The following is a 22,764-nucleotide window of genomic DNA, read 5'->3' as shown; positions in this document are numbered from 1 at the left end:
AGATAGATAGATAGATAGATAGATAGATAGATAGATAGATAGATAGATAATATGCAGAAGAAGGTCCATAGGAAAAGTATATGGTGCCCAATGTCTCAAGCATGATTAATCATACTATTCAGGGTCCAGGATCTTTTCATCTCTGCTTTGCTGACATTGTTGAATACTTAACCAAATATTTTATACTTCCCTTTACAAATTTAACTGTTTAATTGATCGAGACATTGTACTCTTTCAGCCTACAGCACAGATATTTGTCATGAGCTTTTCCTTTGCTTGCTATCAAGAGAATTCCATGAACTGACTGTCTTATAAGAATCAGAATTGTCCCAGGGAATGTGATCACTTATGAAAGATTGAGCAAGATTTAGTCTTGTAAGGAAAAAGGAGCAAGCCTGAAATGGATAAATAAAACATGGCATATTAATCCAGTGAAACACTGATAGACAATAGGAGGAGTGAGTACTGATACATAAGGAATCAGATTAAAAAGCCGGTCATAAAGAGTCCACAAAGAGTCCACAGAGTATTGCTCCATTTACTTAAAGTATTCAGAATAGGTAACCTATACTGAATAGTTATGACTAGTGCGTGCATTTACTTTATTCTGGAGGTTGTGAGATGTTCTAAAATGATACTGTGTTATAGTTGCACAGCTTTGTGGGTATGTTAAGTCTCCTTTCATACTTCAAGTCAACTAATAGACTGTATAATTCTGAAGTTTCTCTAAGAGGACCGTGTAAACAACCTGTGTCTTGAATTGTGATACTTACTAGACCTGCAATACTACTGTTCTAGGTTCATGGAACAGTAGGGGAACCATGGTGGATTTGGGTAGAAGATCCTACAAATGACCATATTTATCATTCAGAGTACTTTCTAGCTCTTAAAAAGCAGGTAAATATATATCTATGTGACTGTCCTTTTATTTTGCTACCGTGAAGAGAAAATGAACTAACAATTTCTGACATTTGTCTTATTTCTCAATGATGTCATTCCATTAATCCTTTATAATATTACTGCCTCTGTTGTTTTAAAGGAAGACAGTGATTTAATGAATGGTATTGATGATTAAAGTGATGATTGTTTGAGAACTTTTTTACTATTTTGGTCATGTGTTAAGTCATGGCTTCCAGGATCATGGAATGTGTAAAGTACATATATAAAATATGTAGATATATAAAAAATTAAATGAAATAAGTACACATTAGAGTTATATGCATACAATTGTAAGAACATTGAATCATCTAGTGACAAGATAAAATGTAACAGATAAAAGACTTAGTTCAGCCCTGAAAAATAGCTACAAGTAGCATTATATAGACTGAGCAGTTTGTATCTTTGTATTTAAGAGTGTTTACATGCATGCAAATATGTATAAACAGCAATTGATGAGAAAAGAGGCCATGGTTTTAAAAGAGAGCAGGTAGTTTATGTGAAGGTTTGACAGGAAGAAAGGGGGAGGAATAAATTATGTTATAATTTACATTATATCTCAAAAAATTACATTATAATCTCAAAAAATAAACAATTAATTTTTTATTTTTTCTTTAATATTATTATTATTAATTATTACAATTTATTCACTTTGTGTCCTGGCTATAACCCCTTCCTTCATCTTCTCCCAGTCCTGCCCTCCTTACCTCTTCTCCCACTATGTCCCTCCCTTAGTCCACTGATAGGGGAGGTCCTCCTCCCCTACTATCTGACCCTAGCCTATCAGGTCTCATCAGGGCTATCTACATCATCTTTCTCTGTGGCCTAGTTAGGCCACCTGCCAAGAAACTTAAGTTCATGCCAGAGACAGCCCCTGCTCCCCTTACTAGGGAATCCACATGGAAATGGAACTGCCCATGGGCTCCATCTGAGCAGGGGTCTACGTCCTCTCCATTCATGGTCCTTGGTTGATTCATCAGTCTATGCAGGCCCACCCTGGGCCCAGTTTTTTTTTTTTTTTTTAAGAACTTAGTTTCTTACAATTTCTTTGACTGATGTTTTGCTTGCAGTTACACTTTTTGTCAAAGATAATGGGGAAGCTTTAGGCTGAAAAATCTTGTGCAGGTATCCAATTTGTTTTTGTTGAGTTTGCCTTTGTATTAAACATTTATTACAAATGATTGTAGTGCTCCTCTTAAGGTACTGGTAGGACTTTAACATTGGGTAAATATTATAATAGTAATTAGAATTTTATAGATGAAAGTTAAGTAATTGAGTGAATGATGCTTAGTAATTTTGATAAATGAATCAAATGGTAACCTGTAAATGCATGGTAAATAGCACAAAATGAATATGAACTTTACCTAAGAGTCCATCATATTCTTAAAGGGAATCACATACAAATTGCTGAAGCACCTAAGCATCTCAGCTATTAAATTCCAGTACACTTTCTGTCTGTACATCTGGTGTTCAGTACTCCTCTCTTAACAGTAGACTGTCGTGATGTTTCCAGTAGCAGAAGACTCATATTGACTTGAGACTTTATTTCACACCAGGTAATTAGTAAAGAAGCACAACTTCTGGTATTTACAATCCCTATCTTTGAGCCTTTGCCTTCTCAATACTACATCCGAGCAGTGTCTGATAGATGGCTAGGAGCCGAGGCTGTTTGCATTATCAACTTCCAACATCTGATTTTACCAGAGAGACATCCTCCTCATACAGGTAAAAGTGACAAGAATTTGAATCATTACTTTCCTCCAAAATTAGTTTTATTTAATGTTGAAATTTATCTGTACTTATTATTTGTGAAAATTTAAATTATTTGATAATAGAGTTTAGAAAGAGATTTTTTTTCAGAGAAAATCTATATGTACATTGAATAATGCATAATTGATGTCCTAAATTTTGACTTTAAGAAGCATTAAAATAAGTCACTTTTGATAGACTTAGTGAGAATGACACTACTTCTTCATAATAGCCACAAATGACATAAAGTACCTTGGAGTAACCCTAACCAAGCAAGTCAAAGACTTGTATGAAAAAAATTTCAAGTCTCTGAAGAAGGAAATAGAAGATATCAGAAGATGGAAAGATCTCCCATGCTCATGACTTTCTACTCTTTGTAAAATATATATATATTTATGCATTGTTTGACATTGCAAACTTTGAGTCCCTTTTTTTTCCTCCGTTCTTGATTTCATTTTTATAGAAAATTGAAGCAATTTTAATCTGACATGGAAAATACACACACAGCTCTTGGCTAACCATGTAGTAGAATCAAGCAGTTAGCAAAGAAGAGCTTTTTGACTTTTAAGTAGACGTTTTCGTTGTTGTTTGTGTTTTAAGAGTCACTCCTGTGTCTTTATTAAGAGGGTTAGAAAGGGACCACACCTGGCAATCAAGTAATGAGGTACTAGCCAGGAAGGTGGGATGGGGTCAGGCTCTAAGGATTTAAGGAAAGACTGATGGCTTGGAAGAGCCCAAGGAGACCTTGTCCTGGCAGCAGCTGACATAGTGCCTAAGGGAAAGCTTTAGGCACTGCAGCCATAAGCTGGTTCTGCAGCCTGAGGGGCTGAGGCTGTGGGTGCAAAATAGGTTGGGGTGGCCTGGAATCACCCTGAGGCCACCTTGGCTTGACTGCCTAGATCATCCACTGGTCCTGATCCTGTTTATTGCCTTCCTTGTCTACCTGAAAAAGAGGGCTGGGTGTGGGTGGGAAGGGCCATCAGCCAGCCTCAACCAGATCCTGCCCCTGGGTAGAGCCAGGGTTTCTGTATCTCTTGGCCGTCAATTAGATCAGGGGCAGGAACCTAGGAACAAAGGCACTCCCCTACACCCCTCCTACCTTACTAACCTCTCCATCGTTAGGTGACTCATGATAGTCGTTCATCTCATCCATGTCCTCCATGTCCTCATCATCTTCTGAATCCTTTTCACTCCCCTCATCATCTTTATCTTCCTCATCATAGTGCTCTGAGCCAGACTTGTTAATAGGTACCAGGTTGTTGTCTTTCTCTGTGGTGCTTTGGAGCCAAGCCTGATACTGCTGCTCCTGCTTCTGCAGCTCTGTCTTTTCCACACAGGGTTGATCCAGATAAACCACAGTGTTTAGTCACACGAGGGAAGAGTGAAGGGTACAAGGTATTGGCTCCTAATGACTTTGGCCAATACAATTAATTTCTCTGGGCCTCAGTTTCCTCATTGTAACGAGAGCCAACAGCCAGCGAAGACCTGGAAGCGCTTGCCCAGACCTCTTAAGTAGACTTTTTAAGAAGAAAATTAACCATATGTTGCAATATTTTTACTTCTTTTTTTTCTTAATTTTTTTTTTTGCATTCCGAGTGTAGTTTCCCCTCTCTCCTCTCCTTCCAGTCTCTCCTCTGCAGTCCATTCCTCCTCCATTTGAAGAACTAACCATGTCCTCTTGCTGAAGTTTCAAAATTCAACCTTATTTAAACTTCAAATAAACATCATCTGTGTAACAATCTTGACAGTAATTCCACAGTGTTTTTACTGATAGATTTCTGGAATATATGAAACTATGAAGTCTTGATACTTAGGAATATGTGTTAATATGTATAACTGTGTCTCTAAATTGTTTAATTTCTAATTCCATGGGCCTCTAGTTCATTTGATGAAAAAGGACTAAATCTACTTTCTGTGAGGGTTTTCTTGGCACAGATTTTGTTTTTTTCTGTTATTCTCTACGTTCCAATTTTCTTAAGTTACTACTAGCTATAGCAATGGCTTATTCAACTCCTCTGCTTGGCCAGTGTGTAACAGATCAAACTCAACTTGTTAGTGAATGTTAAAGTACTGAAGTTTGTAAGTAGTGTTTTATTTTGTTTACTCAGTAATTTAGATATAGTTTTGTTCTGTAACAGGAATACCCTCGTAACCTTGTCCTTTAAGTTTTATTCCAATTAATAAAGACCTTAGTTGCATCATAGAAACCTTCCAGAAGAGCATTCATCATGTTACTATGATGTGTCAAATGTGTAAAAAGACATTACTGGTGTGTGAGAATTAAGAATTCTTTTAGTTATTTGAAATAACAATATCTAGCTGTAAATGTTTGTTTGTTTGTTTGGTTGGTTGGTTGATTGGTTGGTTTTCAGTAATTTTATAGCAGTACCTGTCATGTTTTTCAGAATTGCTGGACCTTCAGCCTTTACCAATCACAGCTTTGGGGTGCAAAGCATATGAAGCTCTGTATAACTTCAGCCACTTCAACCCAGTACAGACACAGATATTTCACACACTGTATCACACAGACTGTAATGTCCTGCTTGGAGCCCCGACTGGCTCAGGAAAGACGGTTGCAGCTGAACTAGCCATTTTTAGAGTCTTCAACAAGTATCCAACTTCAAAGGTCAGTTTAAGAGTGATATTTTTTTTAAAGATTTATTTATTTTATGTATATGAGTGTTCTATCTGCATTTACATCTGCCAGAAGAGGGAATCAGTTCACATTATAGATGGTTGTGAGCCACTATGTGGTCGCTGGAAATTGAACTCATGACCTTTGGAAGAGCAGCCAGTGCTCTTAACCGCTGAGCTCTAAATCTCTCTAGCCCAAGAGTGATTTTTTAGTCAACCCAAAAAGATGGTTCTTATTCTAAAAACTAGGAAGTTCTAAATATATTGTCAGGACCCAGAGAGATTGTTTACTGGCAAAGAATTTCCCAAGGGACCACATCAGTATTAGAATAATTTCCTTGGATGATAATAATAATTATTATTATTATTATTATTATTATTATTATCATTATTATTATTATTATTATCATCATTTACCCCTATTTGGAGCCCTCTAGTTGAATCTTTTTCTTGTTATATCTTCAAGTCATTGGTAGGTCTGCGGTAAGATACCTGGTTCTTAGCCTTTTTCATATGATATACAGCAACCTACATTCAAATACCTTGGATATGAAAGAAATGCTGTTACTTTAAGAAAAATTTGACTATATAAAGGAAATATGGAGAGAGATTCTATGTTGTTTTCAATACTACAATATTGGTGATTATTTTCCCAAGATTTCATTATTTTTAATAAACTGTGTGTTTGAGGTACGCAGTGTGATATTTTGGTGTACATGTGCACTATGAAATGGTTACTACCATCAAAGTAGCTTACCTATCCACTTCAAGTAGTTGTTCTGTGCTAAGAACACTAATACCTAGTCTCAGGAGGTTTCAGATGTGGCACAGCAATTTCCATTCATGTTGTAATACAGTCTATAGAATTTATTTATTCTACACGAGTGTAACCTCTAACCTTTGAACAGTATCTCCCCATTCTCTTATTCCCTTCCCTCATAACCATCATTCTTCTCAGCTTCCTTGAAATCAGTGATCTGAAACCAGAAAAATACAAAAGATAAAAGGGGAAAAGCTATTTCTTGACGTTGATCTTCTCAATACTGTTTCTTTTGCCTTATTATTTATGTATTATATATAATACATATATAGTCTTTAGGGTTTCTTTCAATTATGTGAGTACTTCACATTGAAAGTTGAGCTAGTTTTAGATTGTGATTTCAGAAATGTTTAACTTCGTTTTTGGAGGGTTTTCCAAGTAAGTGCCTTTTCTTTCTGCATAACTTTACTCTCCTGCTTTTCAATCTGTTAGGTGGCTATTGACCCATAAAGAACACGTTGCATACTAGAACAGCTCCACTAAATTGCCTGATGTTAAAAACAAGGATTCGGTATATATAATAGTTTTTATTTTGCTTACATTATCAAAGACCACTTTTGTGGTATTTCTCAAAAAGGAAAACTGCTAAATTGTATAGCTGGCACTAAAATTTAAACAGCTAGCTTCTCTTTTAAACTTCAGGATTGGTAACTTTTCTTTTGTATTCCATGAAGGTAAAGTAAGTTCTGTACAGGACTCTAATCTTATATAATGTGTTATTTCATAATTGTTTGTTTGCATTATGTTAGACTATAGAGTGTCATCATGAAATATCTCCATTTTTTAAAATACTCTAAAATGAACATGTCTTTTTGTTTTTTGATGTTTATGATATCAATTGTCCTTATTTTGCATAAATATAGTTAAAGTTTATGGTGTTCCCTTCATTAATTTAAGAATGTAATGTTCATTGTAGTTAAACCCCACATTGTTCTGCTTTGACAAAGTTTGTATTTCTTATTCGAAGATGCTGTTATTTTCATGAGTCCTTTTGTCTGTACTCCCTTTTTAGGCAGTATATATTGCACCCCTCAAAGCTCTAGTACGTGAAAGAATGGATGATTGGAAAATCAGAATAGAAGAAAAACTTGGTAAAAAGTAAGTTCTTATTTTTATTCAGAATTGGTCTTGAAAAGTAAAAGTGAACAGCAAATTTAAAAGTTACGTAAAGCTGCTTCATGTTTTCAGTGATTTTTCTCATTCTTTTATTTAAAAGTTTATTGCTGTTACTAGACTTATCAGTATTTCATTTTAAGTCTGAAAATGCAATCCTTAATTACTTAATGTGAATTATTTGATTTGACATGATACCTTTCCAAGATTGGTTTATTCCAAAAAAGGTAATTTATCTAATTTTCTGGTGTGATTGAGAATAACTTCTAGAAATAACTTTAAAAGTATTGTCATTTAAATTACTCATTAAAAAGATCAAAATATTAACTACGTTTAGTTAATATTTTAGTATCTGACAAGACTGTTTTTTGCAGTATTGTTCAGCAGCAAGACTATGCCATAGTACACTTCCAAGTAAATAATGACACATTCAAAAGTTTGTGTCACCTCCACAGAGGAATGACCACTAGGCACTAATTGAACCAACATCTCTACAGAGATTGGAAAAGAAAAAGAAAAGGAATTAGGTGAACTGTACCTTTTCTGAAATTAAAATGAGTATGTAGTCACTTCAGAATACGAAGCAAATGGCTGTGCATCAGGAGTGTCACAGACTACCCAGCGTAAATTCCTCCAGCCCTGGGAACATTTTCACTGGAGGAACAAACCTTTCCCCTATCTTTTTTTTTCCTCAGTCTGAATCTAGAAACACAAATTATTTAGAGCCAGGCATGGTGTCACACACCTTTAATCCCAGCACTTAGAAAGGTAGAAGCAGGTGAGTTCAAGGCCAGCCGAGTCTACAAAGGGCGTTCTGTACAGCCAAGACTACACAGAGAAACCCTGTCTCAAAAACAAAACAAAACAAAAACTAAACAGGGAAGCAACAACTAAATCAAAACAAATTATTTAATATTAATTAAAATTTGGAATTTACCTCTAATTTTATCTACATGTTATACACATACCTCTTCCATACTTTCAAGGGTTACTTTCTTTTTCACTGTGAAACTGAGACCCCTGAGAAAGGTGCCATTTTGTTGCCATTTCTGATCTTGCTTATATTCCAATGTGTTTACATTTTTCTCTTACCTATAGAATATTTTAGTCTAAGAAATTAAATTAAGCTTGCAAATAATTCTATTCTTAATAAATATCCTCCCTAAGTAAAATACCGCTCCCTAAGTAAACAAATTTTTAAAAAGTATAAAGTATGGTGACACATGTCTGTAATCTTAGGCAGGAGGGATAGTAGTGCATGTTCATCCCTGGCTACATACTGAGATCAAAATTAGCCTGGGCTACATGAGGTCCTGTCTCAAAAAGAAAAAAAAGACAAAAGAGAGAGAATAATAAGATGCCTACCTCGTTCACTATGAGGGCAAGGAGATAGCAACTCAGCTTTATAAAATAAAATAGGCAAATTGATTTATGTCTAATTAAGCTAGCTTGGCACTTATGTAAATGTGTAAGTTGCATATAATTGATTTGAGTTTATTTTTGTTTACACATTCTTTATTGTGTGGCTTCCTGTATTAATACTCAAGTGTTTCCTTTCAGAAATTTTTTTTGTGAAAGAAGATAAAGTAGTTTTAAGCATTATAAAATTTAATTTCAAAAGAGAAATGTTTTAGCCTGTCCAAGCTTTTATGTTTTCTGAGGATCCATTTTATTTCTCTCTAGAGTTATTGAACTGACAGGGGATGTGACTCCAGACATGAAATCCATTGCTAAGGCTGACCTTATTGTCACTACACCAGAAAAGTGGGATGGGGTCAGCCGAAGCTGGCAGAACAGGAGCTATGTTCAGAAGGTCACCATCCTCATCATCGATGAGATCCATCTGCTTGGTAGGTACCACTCAAGGAAAAATAGAATTTTATAAAACTTGTTGTTATTTTATTAGTATAATGTCATTGACAAATATTTGTATATATTATTGATGTATAATGTGTTGTATTAATTGCATAGAGTGTGTAATGATTAAGTCATGTTAAAATATTTGTCACTAACTATAGCTCAGTAGGTCTCTTGGTCCTATTGCTCTAACTGAAACTAAGTGCCTTTCCAGTATCTCAGTTTTCCTGTTCCCACCAAACCACTCCCATCCTCTGGAAATCTGTTTCTTCTCTTTGAGTTTCCTTGCATTTGACATATATATGTGTGTGTATGCATATGTATATATATATAATTTTATTCTACTAGATGATGCAAATTTCTCTCTCAGTGTGTGGCTCTTTTCTCTTAGCTTAATGTCTTCTGGCTCATCTATGTTTTAAATGATAAGAATTCATTCCTTTATTGCATTATATTATTTCATTATGTACATCATTTTCTTTATTCATCTGTGAGTGGACACTTAGCCATTATTTATCTATTGTACATAGTAATATAATGAACAGTGAAGTACATACAACTCTTTGGCATACTGATTTCAATTTCTCTGGATATCCACACAAAAGTGAGATTACTCATTCATACAGTAGTTTGCTTCCAAGCATTTTAAGAAATTTTTGTACTCTGACTCTCTACCTTCAGTAACCATTATGGATTTATTAAATGATTAATATGCATTGTTCTTAAATTTTAGGGGAAGAGAGAGGTCCAGTTCTAGAAGTCATTGTATCTCGAACAAACTTCATCTCATCACACACAGAGAAGCCTGTTAGAATTGTAGGACTGTCCACTGCTTTAGCTAATGCCAGAGACCTTGCTGACTGGCTCAACATTAAGCAGGTATGCGGACATTATTCAGCAACAGTTTTTATGTTTAACAGTATAGAGTTGTGATGCACTCTTCAATATAAAATGTATAACTGGCTTCTTTTTATGTTTACCAGATGGGTTTGTTCAACTTCCGACCATCAGTTCGCCCAGTTCCACTGGAAGTTCACATTCAAGGTTTCCCAGGTCAACATTACTGCCCACGCATGGCTAGTATGAACAAGCCCGCATTTCAGGGTAAGCATCAGATTCTTGAAATGAAGTAATAAGCATTCTGTATAGATAGAAACTATTAAATACATTCAAAATAATTTCAGTTTCTGTGAAATTCTGTAATAGTGGTCCCACAGATATAAACATTCAGAAGCTATCTTCATTACCATTGAGGAACTTAAATATTATTGACTTGTAAATGGGAAATTAGAGGTATTTCATAAATCAAAATGACATTATAAGAAAGATACATAATCATAATTTACAAAGTAGATGTTATTAATATTAGACATCCAAGGTTTTATATGTTAGGTAATAGCTAAATAAATGATAAATAAGAGCAACAGAAAATATAGAACTTGGGACAGTTCAATGGCCAAAGAAATGGTTCAGTGGTTACAATTACCTACTGCCCTTGGTGAGGACCAGGGCTCAATCCCCAGTACCTCATAGCAGATTATAACCATCTGTAACTCCAGTTCCAGGCCATCTGATGTCTATAGCCTCTGCAAGGTACCTGACATTCACATGATGTGCGTACGTACATACATACATACACGTAGGCAAACACTCATAAACATAAAATAAAAATAGATAAGTCTTAATTTAAAACAACTTGTACAATTCATTACTTTTAAATTTTCTATAGGTTTCATGTTTTGGTTTTGGTTTTTCCTTTTCTAACAAATCAAGCAAATAGGAGAAACGTAGGACTAATACCTGTTTTATTGAAACATGTTTTATTTAGACTACAGAAGGAATATTTATTGTATCAATTAAAAATAACCTACAAAATAAATTCTCTAATGTGTACTGCTGTTGATTGTGAGGTGACAGTAGTGAGGTGACTTTTTAGCTGTTGTAATTAGCCTGTGACAGAAGCACAGTATTGATTGTGGGCTGGAGACCCATCTTGGCAGTTCAGATTATTTACACCTCCACAGAAGCATTGTACAAAATCACTAATGAACAATAAATCTGCCAGGAGCTGCTCAGCCACACCTGTTCTTGCAGCAGTAAAACACATTAAATGTTGAGGTTTAGAAAAGAAACAGATCATTCATGATTGTCTATATAAATGATACCAGTATTGCAGGAGTATGTATTTTAAACATTATGTTTTTAAGGTGATTTATAACAGATTTATCATTTATATTTTTAGTATTATAATAAATGGTAAATGATAAAAAATAAGGATAAATGTTGATTTTTCATAGTATCTGTTACAGAAATTGCTTTTATCTGTATAAGGAATGGCTGGCTGCACGCCATTACAGAACAGGAAGCACTTGCATTGTGTAAATAGTCAATAGTAAAGACCTGAAGTACTTTCTTTTAGGCACGGTGTCAGTTCAGCCCTGTGCTACGAACTACTTGTCAGACCTTCAGTGAGTGATTTCTAGATGTCTTTGAGTTTGGAAATAGGATTTGTGCTAGCCTTACTTACTGTCGTATACTTGTGGTATATAGTCAAGTACACATCTGTATATCCATTTTAACACTGATTTCTCAGCCCACTTAAAACAAAACAAATCAAAACAAAAACAAAAAACCAAGGTTCTGCAGCTCACAGTTCAAAAAATAAATCAAGTGGAAATATTTTAATAAAATTTTTAAACAACTAGGTTTTAATTTTGATTAGTATATAAGATGTTAGACATCATTGTGACATTTTTGAACAGTGAGTCTTCATGATTCTTCTCCACCTGCAGCCAACCCCCTTGTGCACTGTTTTGAAAGTGCCACTTAAATAAAAGTTCTTTTTGTACCAGTTTGCCACTCTCCAGATAATCCAAATGATTCATGTGTCACATTAAGTATTTCTTTAAAAATGTTATTTGTTGGGCTGGATAGATGGCTCAGAGGTTAAGAACACTGGCTGTTCTTCCTAAAGATCCTCAGTTCAATTCCCAGCAACCACATGGTGGCACACAACCTTCTGTAGTGAGATCTGGTATGCAGGTACACATGTAGGCAGAATGTTGTATAAACAATAAATAAATAAATCTTAAAAAAAAAAGTTATTTGTTACCCAGGCTTCATAGTGCTCCAGTCCTCTGTGTGCTGACTTGCCATGCCCTTCCCTGATAGGCATTAGGCACCTCTACTCTACTGTTCTCAGCTGTCCTTTCTTTCCATTTGTAGCCTCACACATGTATTTCCAAAGTCAGAGGGGAACAGTCTTGCTATCTATCACTTAGCTGTGTATTGTTGCAGTTTGTAAATTAAAATACATCTTAATTCTTCATCTACTGATAACAACCAAAAGAGCAGAAACCTGTGTGTTATTGTTGTTCTTTCTTGCACATTTTCCTCACTCTTCAGGGCTTTCTTGAACTCCTTAGATCCTAGAACTCTAACGTTAATGTCACTGCTTAGACAAGCAGCAGTATCATGGAAACAAGCTCAGGGATAGAGAGAACTCAATGTAAGATTCTGTAAATCTTTCCTGTGCTGTGGCCAGCATCTTAACCTGCCTGTCACTTTTCTAGTGTCCTGCCAGACACCTCTACTACCTAAAATAATGCTAAATTTCATGACCAAGTTAAGAACCCCCATGAATGACCTTTATGTATTTTAGTTAAGTGACTTAATATTTCATTCCCACAACTTTCCACAGCAATTAGGAGTCATTCTCCAGCCAAACCTGTTTTGATATTTGTCTCATCAAGACGTCAAACTCGACTTACAGCTTTAGAGTTGATAGCTTTTCTGGCTACTGAGGAAGACCCAAAGCAGTGGTTGAACATGGATGAGCAGGAGGTAAGTGAGATGCCTTTTCAAGTTAATGCTGTTCCATGAGGAGAATTAAGTGTTTTATCATACTTAGTTTTATTCTATAATAGAAGTAAACAAGGAGTACATTGTTGTGCTACCTTTACACAATGTTAATATTTACATGCATTTCCTCTGATATTCCCATTAAAACATTTACTTCACATATAGATACTACATTATTCCCTTTGTTTAACAGCATTATGGTTAATATTTATATTCAACTATGTTTTTATAAGTTTTTAGTATTTCTTTCCTTTGTACAACTTATAATTTATTTTGTTAAATTAACTTTAGAAAAATGACATGATCGGTATTTAAAACAGTAAATATTAATCAGTATAGTAAACTTTAAAACTACCTTTATGTTTTTTAATAATTAAAATTTTATCCTTATACAGTTTTATTTCGCTATGTAGCTATTCCATAGTGCTTTTATATAATTAAATAATCAAGTTTCTCTGTTGCAAATTGTATCTTTAGGATTATTTCTTCAGAGAACATAGTTACTGCTTTTCTTACACTACTAATTGCTTCCTAAAACAATTATACTGATGTTGTTCAACCATGCTGTATGAGTTACCAGTGGTGTAAGAGAGCAAGGCTTCACACTTTCATTTCATTGTAATTTATTAACACTGTAAAGATAACACTGTATGTAAATAAAGTGTTATCTTTTTGTTTTAATCTACACCTTGGATTTTTGTTGATGAACATGTTATATATTTTTTCACTAGTTTTCATTCTCTTTTTTGTCTCTTAATTTTCTATGGTTGTTTATCTTTTTTAGTACATTTATCTTACAGATTTGTAGAGAGCCTGACTTTTACTTGGAAATATCTATATAAAACTTCATATTATACAACTTTTCCCACATGTGTTTATGTTAGTATTCATATATACTAATATGCTCCCTAATTATTTTTGGTTTTCTTTTTTCTTTTACAAATTGAAGATTTTGTCTTCTATATTATATAATCTGTATGATATGGTCCCTATTGTTCCTTCTGCTATTTATAGATATTCCTTCTCTGTTCCATAAATTTAATTTGTAGTGACTTTTCTCTTTAATACTTTTCTGGTTTTAAAAATATTTTCTGAGACAGAATTATGATGAAGACCAAGGAAATAAGTTACCTAATTGTTGTGTCATCATCTCCTCTTCCTCTCCCATTTCTCCTTTTTGTGGTCATACCCTGCAGAAAAATGTTCCAAAGACATCAATCCAGTCTAATAATCCAGTCGTATATTTCTCCATTTCGTTTTCTCATGGCCAATTAGAGTTATGGTCTGTTGGATATAATGATTTTGTTATCATAAGCTGGTATTTCAAAGTGTTTTTTCTTAGTTCCATGGATGGCTTTATTTACTAGTTTTTTTATCTTTAAAGTTTTATCATTACAGTATTAAGGATGATTATATATATATATATATATATATATATATATATATATATATATTCTGTACAATATAATTTAAGGTCAAGATAATTGTAACACAATATTTTTGTTCTGTGTTACTTAATTGCTATGTTTAAGGAAAGTGGGTAGAGATAAAAAGTTATATTCAAGGAGACTAAGACTCAGAAAGATTAAAATTGCACATTCTCATAAACATATCCTAGTTTATTTTGTTTATACATATATGGGAGAAGGGATAGCCTTTCTAGTGAAAGGAACTCTTCAAGAAGGGACAAAAGAGGTGTTAAGGAAACAAGGGAAGGTTGGACATTAGGTCACAATAGAAATGAAAGTAGAAAGAGGGCTATGGAGGTTTAGGAAGAAAGAAAAAGGAGCAGCATGGAACCAACAAAAGGGATTTTTGTTTGAAGATGCTAAGGAAAGCTAATAATGTTTGAGCTCATTTTAAAAATCCATTAAAAAGTTACCTGTTACATTACGATAGTATCAGAGGTTAGGAGGCAAATGCTGGAAATGGGTAAATTAACTGTTGATTGGTTAACATATTGGCAGCATCTCTCTAGGTTTAGTTTTACTTTGCTTTTGTTTTATCTCTAAAAGTGTTCCAAGACATTTCTGTGAAGTCAGGATATGAAGTATGTATCTACTGACCACGTTTTGGGATGTTTGTTCAAATTATATTGGTATATATTTAGCACGTATGTAACTCATATTCAATTAAAATGTGAACCTCATATTTGTCCCTACTAAAGTGCACTTTCTTTCTTTTTTTATTTTTTTAGTGATATGCTCTCTGAGGAAGTCTGCATAGCTCAGCTGTTGTAGAGAATTGTATTGTTGTTTTAATTAGCACAAAAACTTATCACCATTGATTAATAGCATTGATGGATAGTTCCTGGGAGTATCCTGTCATTATACGAGTATCCTGTCATTATACGAGCATCCGCACTAGCCTCAGACTCTCACTGGGTCTAAACAGAAAAAGTTGATTGCCAGAGTGTTCAGAGAATTTTTTTCTTTTTTTGGCTTCTGTTATAGGAGATAATACTGGCTATTCATAAGTAGCTCGTGTTTACTGTATGGGCAACATTTATCTAGGGTACTAAATTTATTGCCCAAATTTATTAATCAGTATTTTCCCCAGTGCCTACATTAAAAAAAATAAATAAATAAAAAAGTTTCCAAGCAATGCAGCTCTTCCTCAAATAATCAAAACAACTTTATCTGGAAGCTCCATAGGGGGACAACTAATACCACTGGAGAGTGTGGAGAGGGATTACAATTGTATGGGCAGGGCTGTATCTTAGGGTGGAGTACACGCCAAGTCCCTGAGTTCAGACGTCAGCTCTGCAAAACAAACATTACCAACAACAGAACCGCAGATGAGCTAAAGTAAGAAACCAAAAATCTAGGCCTGTATGTGAGCTGGTGCCCATGATAGAAGTTTTAGGTGACCTTTTAGGAAGCTAAGACCGTTTTGAACAACAAAAAAGACATTAGAGAAAGAATACTGGAAATGTGATTTTTTTTTTAAATCACTTAAAATTATGAGGTTGCATTATTTGTTTCTTACAAGTTCCAACTCAGAATGGCTTAAAATCACAATAAAGAAAGCTAAGCAGAATTAAGAGGCAGCTTTAGAGAATGGGAGAAAATATTTGCAATGTACATATCTAGAAGTTGTGTGGTTGGAGTTTTTCAAAAACTGAAAAGCTAAATAAAATTAAATAAATAATTGTCAGTGAGTCAAAGCACTAGGTACTAGGTATTAAAAAAATGTTCTTTGTCATTAGTTGTCAAATAGAAATCAAAACTGCAAACAAATTATATCATATTACCTGGGTAATAAAGGTACACATCAAAAAGATTACAGGTTTTAAGTCAGGTAAAGAAGTGCTGAAAAGAGAACCTTTTCATGCCTTTGTTGAGAACGTAAGTTAGTTCTGACATTATGAAAAACTGTGACTATTCCTCAAAATCTTAAATGTAACCCTTTACTATCCAATGAGACAGCGAAGTGACATGAAATTATTATGTCCAAGAGGCATTTTAGCTCCCTTGTTTACTGTGGCACCTTCACAATAGTCAGGGAATAAATTTTAAGTGTCTAAGAGCTCCAGAGTGGACAAAAGTAATGTAATACAAATATACAGAGGAATTTGAATCCAGCAACATGGCTACTCTGCCAAAGGATCACATCCAAAGACCTAGATCCATGTGATCAGGCTAAAATATACACACTACACACTGTATTCCTCTCACTGGAATATAGACATACCTTTAGTACACACATTTAATCCCAAACAATGATGTCTAATTGAAGGACAAAGTGATGAATCAGAGAAAGATTTGACAGAATGAGTCCGAGATAGGATATACACAGTTCTCATGAGAATGGACAGGTAAGAAAAGCTATGTCAGAGCAGTGCAAATAGAGCAGAAAAAAGTCGAATATAGTAGAGGAATTAAATAGATTTCATGCTGTCAGTACAGTACAGTTCAGTGCAGTTCAGTTGAGTTCCATGCAGGCAGTTTAGTGTACTTCAGAGGTAGTTTTTCTTAGCAGAGGAATTCAATGAGAAGCAGAGAAGCCAGTTTGATTCATATAACTTGGAGAGGAGTTTTGAGCCAGGACAGTTGGATTGAACCAGCCAGCCAGAGCTCAGAAAGAACTGGAAAAGGTGAGCTTATTCAGCATTAAGTCTTGGAGGATGAAAACATTCTAAGCCCGGTTAACAGACAGGCTGGAAGCTGAAGCCTTCAAAATCTGGGAAGATTAGTGTTTATAGAGGCTAGAAGCTTGGGTACAGCCTTATCTCATACCCCTTTCTGAGGAAATAAAAACAGCATTTACACACATGTAATACTATTTAATCGTATTAATCAAAGCTCTGATGTGTTGCAAGGATATAACTTTAGATCATTGTGTTAGGAGAAGAAAGTCAGGTACATAAACACAAGTTCTATACATACGTAGAATCTAAAGAAGTTCATCTGATAGCAAAATAATAGGTACCAGTGAGCAGGGAAAGTGAGTAGGGAACAGGGAAATGTTGGTTTGTGAGTATTAGGTTAGGAGCTGGGAGCTGTCAGGTGCTACTGGACTTTGGGGAAAGGAACGAGAAAAGGTGACTTCATTAGTAAGTACATAGGAGCAGGGAGCTCTGGGGTGCTATAGTATGCCTTCACGTAAGAACTATATGCCGCATATTTCAAAAACTTACAGGAACAGATTGTAAACGTTCTTACCATAAAGACATAATAGTTGTGTTTACATGTATCAGCATGTTACCCCATTAATAAATAGCTTTTGTATCAGTGAATACTTTTTAAATTAAATGAAATTAACTGTTTTATATTTACCATATAAGTAACTATCTTCTTTCTCAAATCAATATGTATTCCTCACTAGAGTTTGTATGGTACTCGCTAACTCTTAACACGTAAAACGACGTAGTATTTATTTAATTGAGTGTATGTATATGTACTGAAGGAATTGCTGTTCCCTATGGAGGCCAGAAAAGGGTGCTGGATCACCTGAAACAGGAATTAACCAGCAGTTGTGAGCTGTCATGTGAGTTCTGGGAATTAAACCTTGGGCTTCTGCAAGAATAATGAGTGCTCTAAACAGCTCAGCTATCTTTTCCAGTTCCAGATAACTTTATTTGTAATTATATTTATTTGTTTGTTTGTAAGGGAGGCATGTATGGAGATCAGAAGACAACTTGTGGGAGTCAGTTCTCTCTAACACGTGGATCCCAGGAATCAAACTCATCATGTTTAGTGCAAGTGCCTTTACCACTGCGTCAACTTGCCTGTTCTCACTTTATTAGATAACTACAATATACCAAGGACTCTATTAGCCAGGTGATGGCCAGTTCTCAAGGTTAATAAAACACACACACACACACATGCTTTATATGTGACTATTCAAATAAGGCAGAAATCTGTGGAAAACAAGCATCACTAAAACCAACAATAAGTAAAGTAGAATAAGAGAATAGGATGTTACATGGTGCATTAAAGCTGAGAACCAAAGCATGCGATTGAACTAGCTATACCAAGGAGGCAGAGCTTTTGGACCAAGGAACAGCATGGTAAAGGAACTGATATGGATCTGCTTAGATGGAAGGCTGGGAGGGCAGTGGCATAGGTGACATTGGAAGTTTGTGCAAAGCTGCAGAGCCACCATATTAAGGTGGTTGAATTTTAAGTATATAGAGAGACATTTATTCATAAGGTCAGTGCTTTTGTAGTTTTTGTGTCAGATGAAGTTCCTGCGTTTACATAATTAACATTCCAGTGAGGATAGGTGATAACAAGCAAATAAATAAATTAATGTGTGGTGATTTTCATGGAAAAAAAATTATAAACAAGGGATATCAGTGATTGTGGGATATTACACAGTTTTGAAGGCATAAGAACCTATGATAAGGTAACCTCTGAGCAAAGCTGGAAAAGACAGCAAGCAAGCCAAGCAGATAGCTAGGGGAGTTCAAGACAACAGGGGGTGTAAACAAAATTACATACATTCATTTACATTTTTTCTTTTTCCAATTCCATGTGTGTGTGCTCACATTTTTGCATGTTTCTGAATGTATGTGTATGTAGAGAACCAGTTTTGGTGCCACGAATCATCCTAGATGGGTCTCCTACTTTATTCACTGAGGAAGGGTCTCTCAATCAAATCTAGAGCTCATCCACATTGCTAGCTAACAAGCTTGCTCTGGGGATCCATTATCTCTACCTACTGAGGCTGAAATTACAAGTGATCAGTGATGGCCAGCCAGTTTTTATACATGGGTTTCTGGAAATCTAAACTGTAATCCTTACACATAAGTGACAATTTTTTTATCCACTAAGCCATCTCCCCAGATAATTCATTCACTTTTTGAGAATAGTTTTGTTACTTTTGGAAGAGTAAAGCTAAACTTAGTATGGATGGTGGCCTAGGGTTTCCTACCTTAGTGGCAGTGGGGATGGAAAGATACGTTTAAAATTGGTAATAATAAGACTATGATAAGCTGGGCATGGTGGCACACGCTTATAATCCCAGCACGCAGGTAGTCAGAGGCAGGGAGTCTACAAAGCGAGTCCAGGACAATCAAGGCAGAGAAACCTTGCCTCAAAATGAAACAAAACAAAAAAAAAAAAAAAAAAAACAAACAAACAGAAGACTGTGATAGATAAAAGATAGGAAAAGTGATCAAGGATGGCACCTTGGCTGTTAACTCAGAACATAATGATGCTACTTAATAAAATTGCAAAATCTGAGAAATGAAGGATGAAGTAAAGGAAGAAAGAAATTTGAACTCAAGTTATTTTTATGTATTTTTGGTATGCTTATGACTTTCAATTAAAAATTACAAAGTGATTAAATATAAGAGCTCTGTCAAACCTACAGCAGATGTGAGATGTGAGCATATGGAGTTGGACATGTTTATGTACAGGCAGATGTTTAGCCCAAATGAGTCTGTAACAGCCTTGGACAGTGTGGAGAAGAAGAGGAGTTCCTCATTTTGAGGTAAGACAAAACTAGGGAGCTGTCAAAAGCTGACATAAAATGATACCAGTGTGGTAAGATGCCAGTAGATGGTGTTTGGTGAGGGAAGAAGTGCTCAGCTACATGAAGTGCTGAAGAGAATTCATGGTATGAGAGAGAAGCTCCCAATATGATTGGGAGGTCCTGAGTGAACTTGGCAAGAACACTCTTTTATGAACAGAAGCCAGTTTGGAGCTGTTTAAGGAGTAAATAAGAGAAGTGGAGGGGAGGGGAGAATGGAAGTAAATACACATCTCAGTTAACTGACACTTTGGCACTGAGAGGTTCACTGAGACATTCCTTTGGGTGTTGCAATATGTATTCCACATCAGCAGGAATGGGTTAGCACTGGGTACTTACCAGCTAGCACTAAAAGACATAAAAGTAGGAGAAAGTCCTTTCTTCTGAATTCACTGGGTTGAAACCTCAGAGTGCTAAAACAGAAGCTTAGGCTTTTGTCATGGTTGTGTTTACATTCACCCTTCAGCTCTGTCTCTTGCTATAGCTTCAAAGCTTCCCCCTTTCTTTCTATATAGTGTTAAACAAGATCTAGGGACCTAAAATAGTAAAAAAGCCAGTTAATTTACTTTTGTCCTTTTAAGGGGAAGTAAATGAGAATTCTCCAAAGTTTTTTGTCCTAAAAAAATGTAGAGCAAAATGTGTTATGTTATTATTCCTTCAAGTCCCCCAGGACAGGTGGGGAGCATCCAAAGGTCAGAAGCAAGAGAGAGAATCTCTGACAGGAGCAAGCCCAGTAAGGGTTGTGGATGGTGACATGTGGAAACAAGTATGAGAAATACAACAGTATGGCTAAGTCTTGATAATTCAGATCAATGGGCTAGAAGCCTACCTAAATTATATTGAACCCTTCAAAATTTTGCTAATTTTATATACCACCTTAAAGTAAGTTCATGGAAAAAATATATGTGATGAATAAATCTCATCCCAGTTGCTTTCAAGGCTTTTGTTTGTGATACATATGCTCAAACTCCAGGTTTCATACAGTGTAGGGAGGTGTGGTGATTAATAAGCCTCTGGACATACCTAGGAAGGACTATGTAAATGACCCATTATTGCATGGGCTTCATTCCATGAGGAGCCAGGTAGCTGAGCATTGGCATTCACTGTTCTCTGTGACCGCACCTTGGGCACAATGTGGCCAGTAGCTTCCCACTGACTCTCTGCCTTCCCTACCATGATGGATTTATATAGGAACTGTAAACCAAAAGAGTCCCCCCCAACACACACACACCAAGCTAGTTTGGTCTGGTATTTTGTCATAAGCAACAAGACTAAAAACCAGTGCAACAAGTTTCTATCACCAACTTTCCCATTTTTATTTTCAGTCTGACAAAGATCTTGCTATGTATAGTGCAGGGTGCCCTAAAACTAAAGGTCTCCTTATGTCCACTACCAAAATGGCTGGAAATACCAAGCTACTACCCAACCATGGGCCTATTCTTTGAATAAATCGGGCCTCAGCGCTCTTAAAAACCAAGGAAACTCTTATGATATGATTAATCTAGAAATGGTGTGGAAAATACACATCAGTGAATTTGCTGAGCATTAGATATTTGGATTTAGTTGGGACTCATAGGCTATAGGTGTGATTATGAGCATCAATTTTTATCCGTTAAACCACAGAAGACAAGAAGCTGTCTCTTTTTTCTTAATTGGTCTCATGCATGCAGTTTTTTTTTTTTAAGATAATATAATTAAATCGGGTCATGAACTTGTAGAACATAGTTCTTATCCCAATTTTCCAGATGCAGAACCTAGAATAGAAAGGTTGATTACTTTAAGTAATGCACAAAGCAAATGACAAGTTGAACCCAAACACAGGGTAACAAACTCAGCCTGTTTTTTTTTGCAATATAGTGGAGTGGGCTCACTGACAACATATTAATTTCAGATAAGATGGAAAAGTCAAGGTGGAATATGCAAAATTTAATGAGAACTATTGTACGATACATATCAATAGCTACAAGAACAAGTAACTTAAAAGACTAAACCATTTCATAATCATGAAGAAGCCAAAAGAGTGGGTATTTGGTTTTAGTTTAGAGGACAAGATATTGAGATGTTCTTCTTGTTCAGGCATAAGAATAGAAATACCAGATACTAAAGAATACTATATTTGCAGCCATCTGAGGTGTGTAGATTCCCCAGTATGTAGATGGTATTACTCACTGTATTTAACCTGTTGTCTGCATACAGTCTAGAACAGTGGGGTCTAGTAAACATTGTAACTGCAAGTATCTCGCAGTTGAGTAGTAATGTATGGGTGCACTGTTTGAAGCTCTGAATTATTTCCAGCAGATCTGGGATCCGTACTGACTTCCCACCATTAGTTATATGACCCAGGTATGCGACTTTGCCGCTGAGCCTCAATTTTTCACATGTAAAAGAAATGGTCCTATTCTCCCAGGACTGATGTGAGAAGTAAATATGTTTTAAAAAATACACTTAGGATTCTAAAAATAATCGTTTTTTAGTATATGAACTGTTACGGAGTGTACCTGTGCTTAGGAACATTATAGATTAGGATGCCCAGCTGTCATCTGCAGATATTCCAAAATCAGATAAGGGACACTCAGCCTTTGTTAGTGTCATGGTTCTGCCATTGCATATGCCATATTAATAGGCTGCCCCTGCTGAAAGCAGTGAGGAGAACTTTGACATTATATTTATGCCCAAGTTAACTCTAGCGGATGTGGTGACACATGTCTTTAATCCCAGAACGAAGAGGCAGGCTGTGGGGCTAGCCTGCTCTACAGAGTGAATTTCCAGGACAGCCTCAGATACACAGTGAGACCCTTTCTTAAAAAAAAGAAAAA

At 35.5% G+C, this 22,764-nt stretch overlaps 1 protein-coding gene and 1 pseudogene across 1 annotated transcript in view; one reads left to right on the top strand and one right to left on the bottom strand.

Moving 5' to 3' along the window:
• The window catches only part of Ascc3 (activating signal cointegrator 1 complex subunit 3), a 312,705-nt gene that overhangs the window by 154,755 nt on the left and 135,186 nt on the right, over positions 1-22,764 (top strand). Inside the window, exons 23-30 of the mRNA XM_055616194.1 lie at positions 799-897; positions 2,493-2,661; positions 5,091-5,311; positions 7,152-7,237; positions 8,936-9,102; positions 9,843-9,988; positions 10,093-10,213; positions 12,810-12,952. Coding sequence (XP_055472169.1) covers positions 799-897; positions 2,493-2,661; positions 5,091-5,311; positions 7,152-7,237; positions 8,936-9,102; positions 9,843-9,988; positions 10,093-10,213; positions 12,810-12,952 — 1,152 coding nt within the window. The remainder of the gene's footprint in view (positions 1-798; positions 898-2,492; positions 2,662-5,090; positions 5,312-7,151; positions 7,238-8,935; positions 9,103-9,842; positions 9,989-10,092; positions 10,214-12,809; positions 12,953-22,764) is intronic.
• On the bottom strand, positions 3,581-4,141 carry LOC129683449 (anaphase-promoting complex subunit 15-like; annotated as a pseudogene).

The sequence above is a fragment of the Psammomys obesus genome, unplaced genomic scaffold (genome assembly GCF_907164565.1).
Source record: "Psammomys obesus unplaced genomic scaffold, mPsaObe1.curated_primary_1811, whole genome shotgun sequence".
In the NCBI taxonomy this organism is placed as follows: domain Eukaryota; kingdom Metazoa; phylum Chordata; class Mammalia; order Rodentia; family Muridae; genus Psammomys; species Psammomys obesus.
The sequence above is the reverse complement of the archived record's forward strand: the minus strand, read 5'-3'. Positions and strand labels throughout refer to the sequence as shown.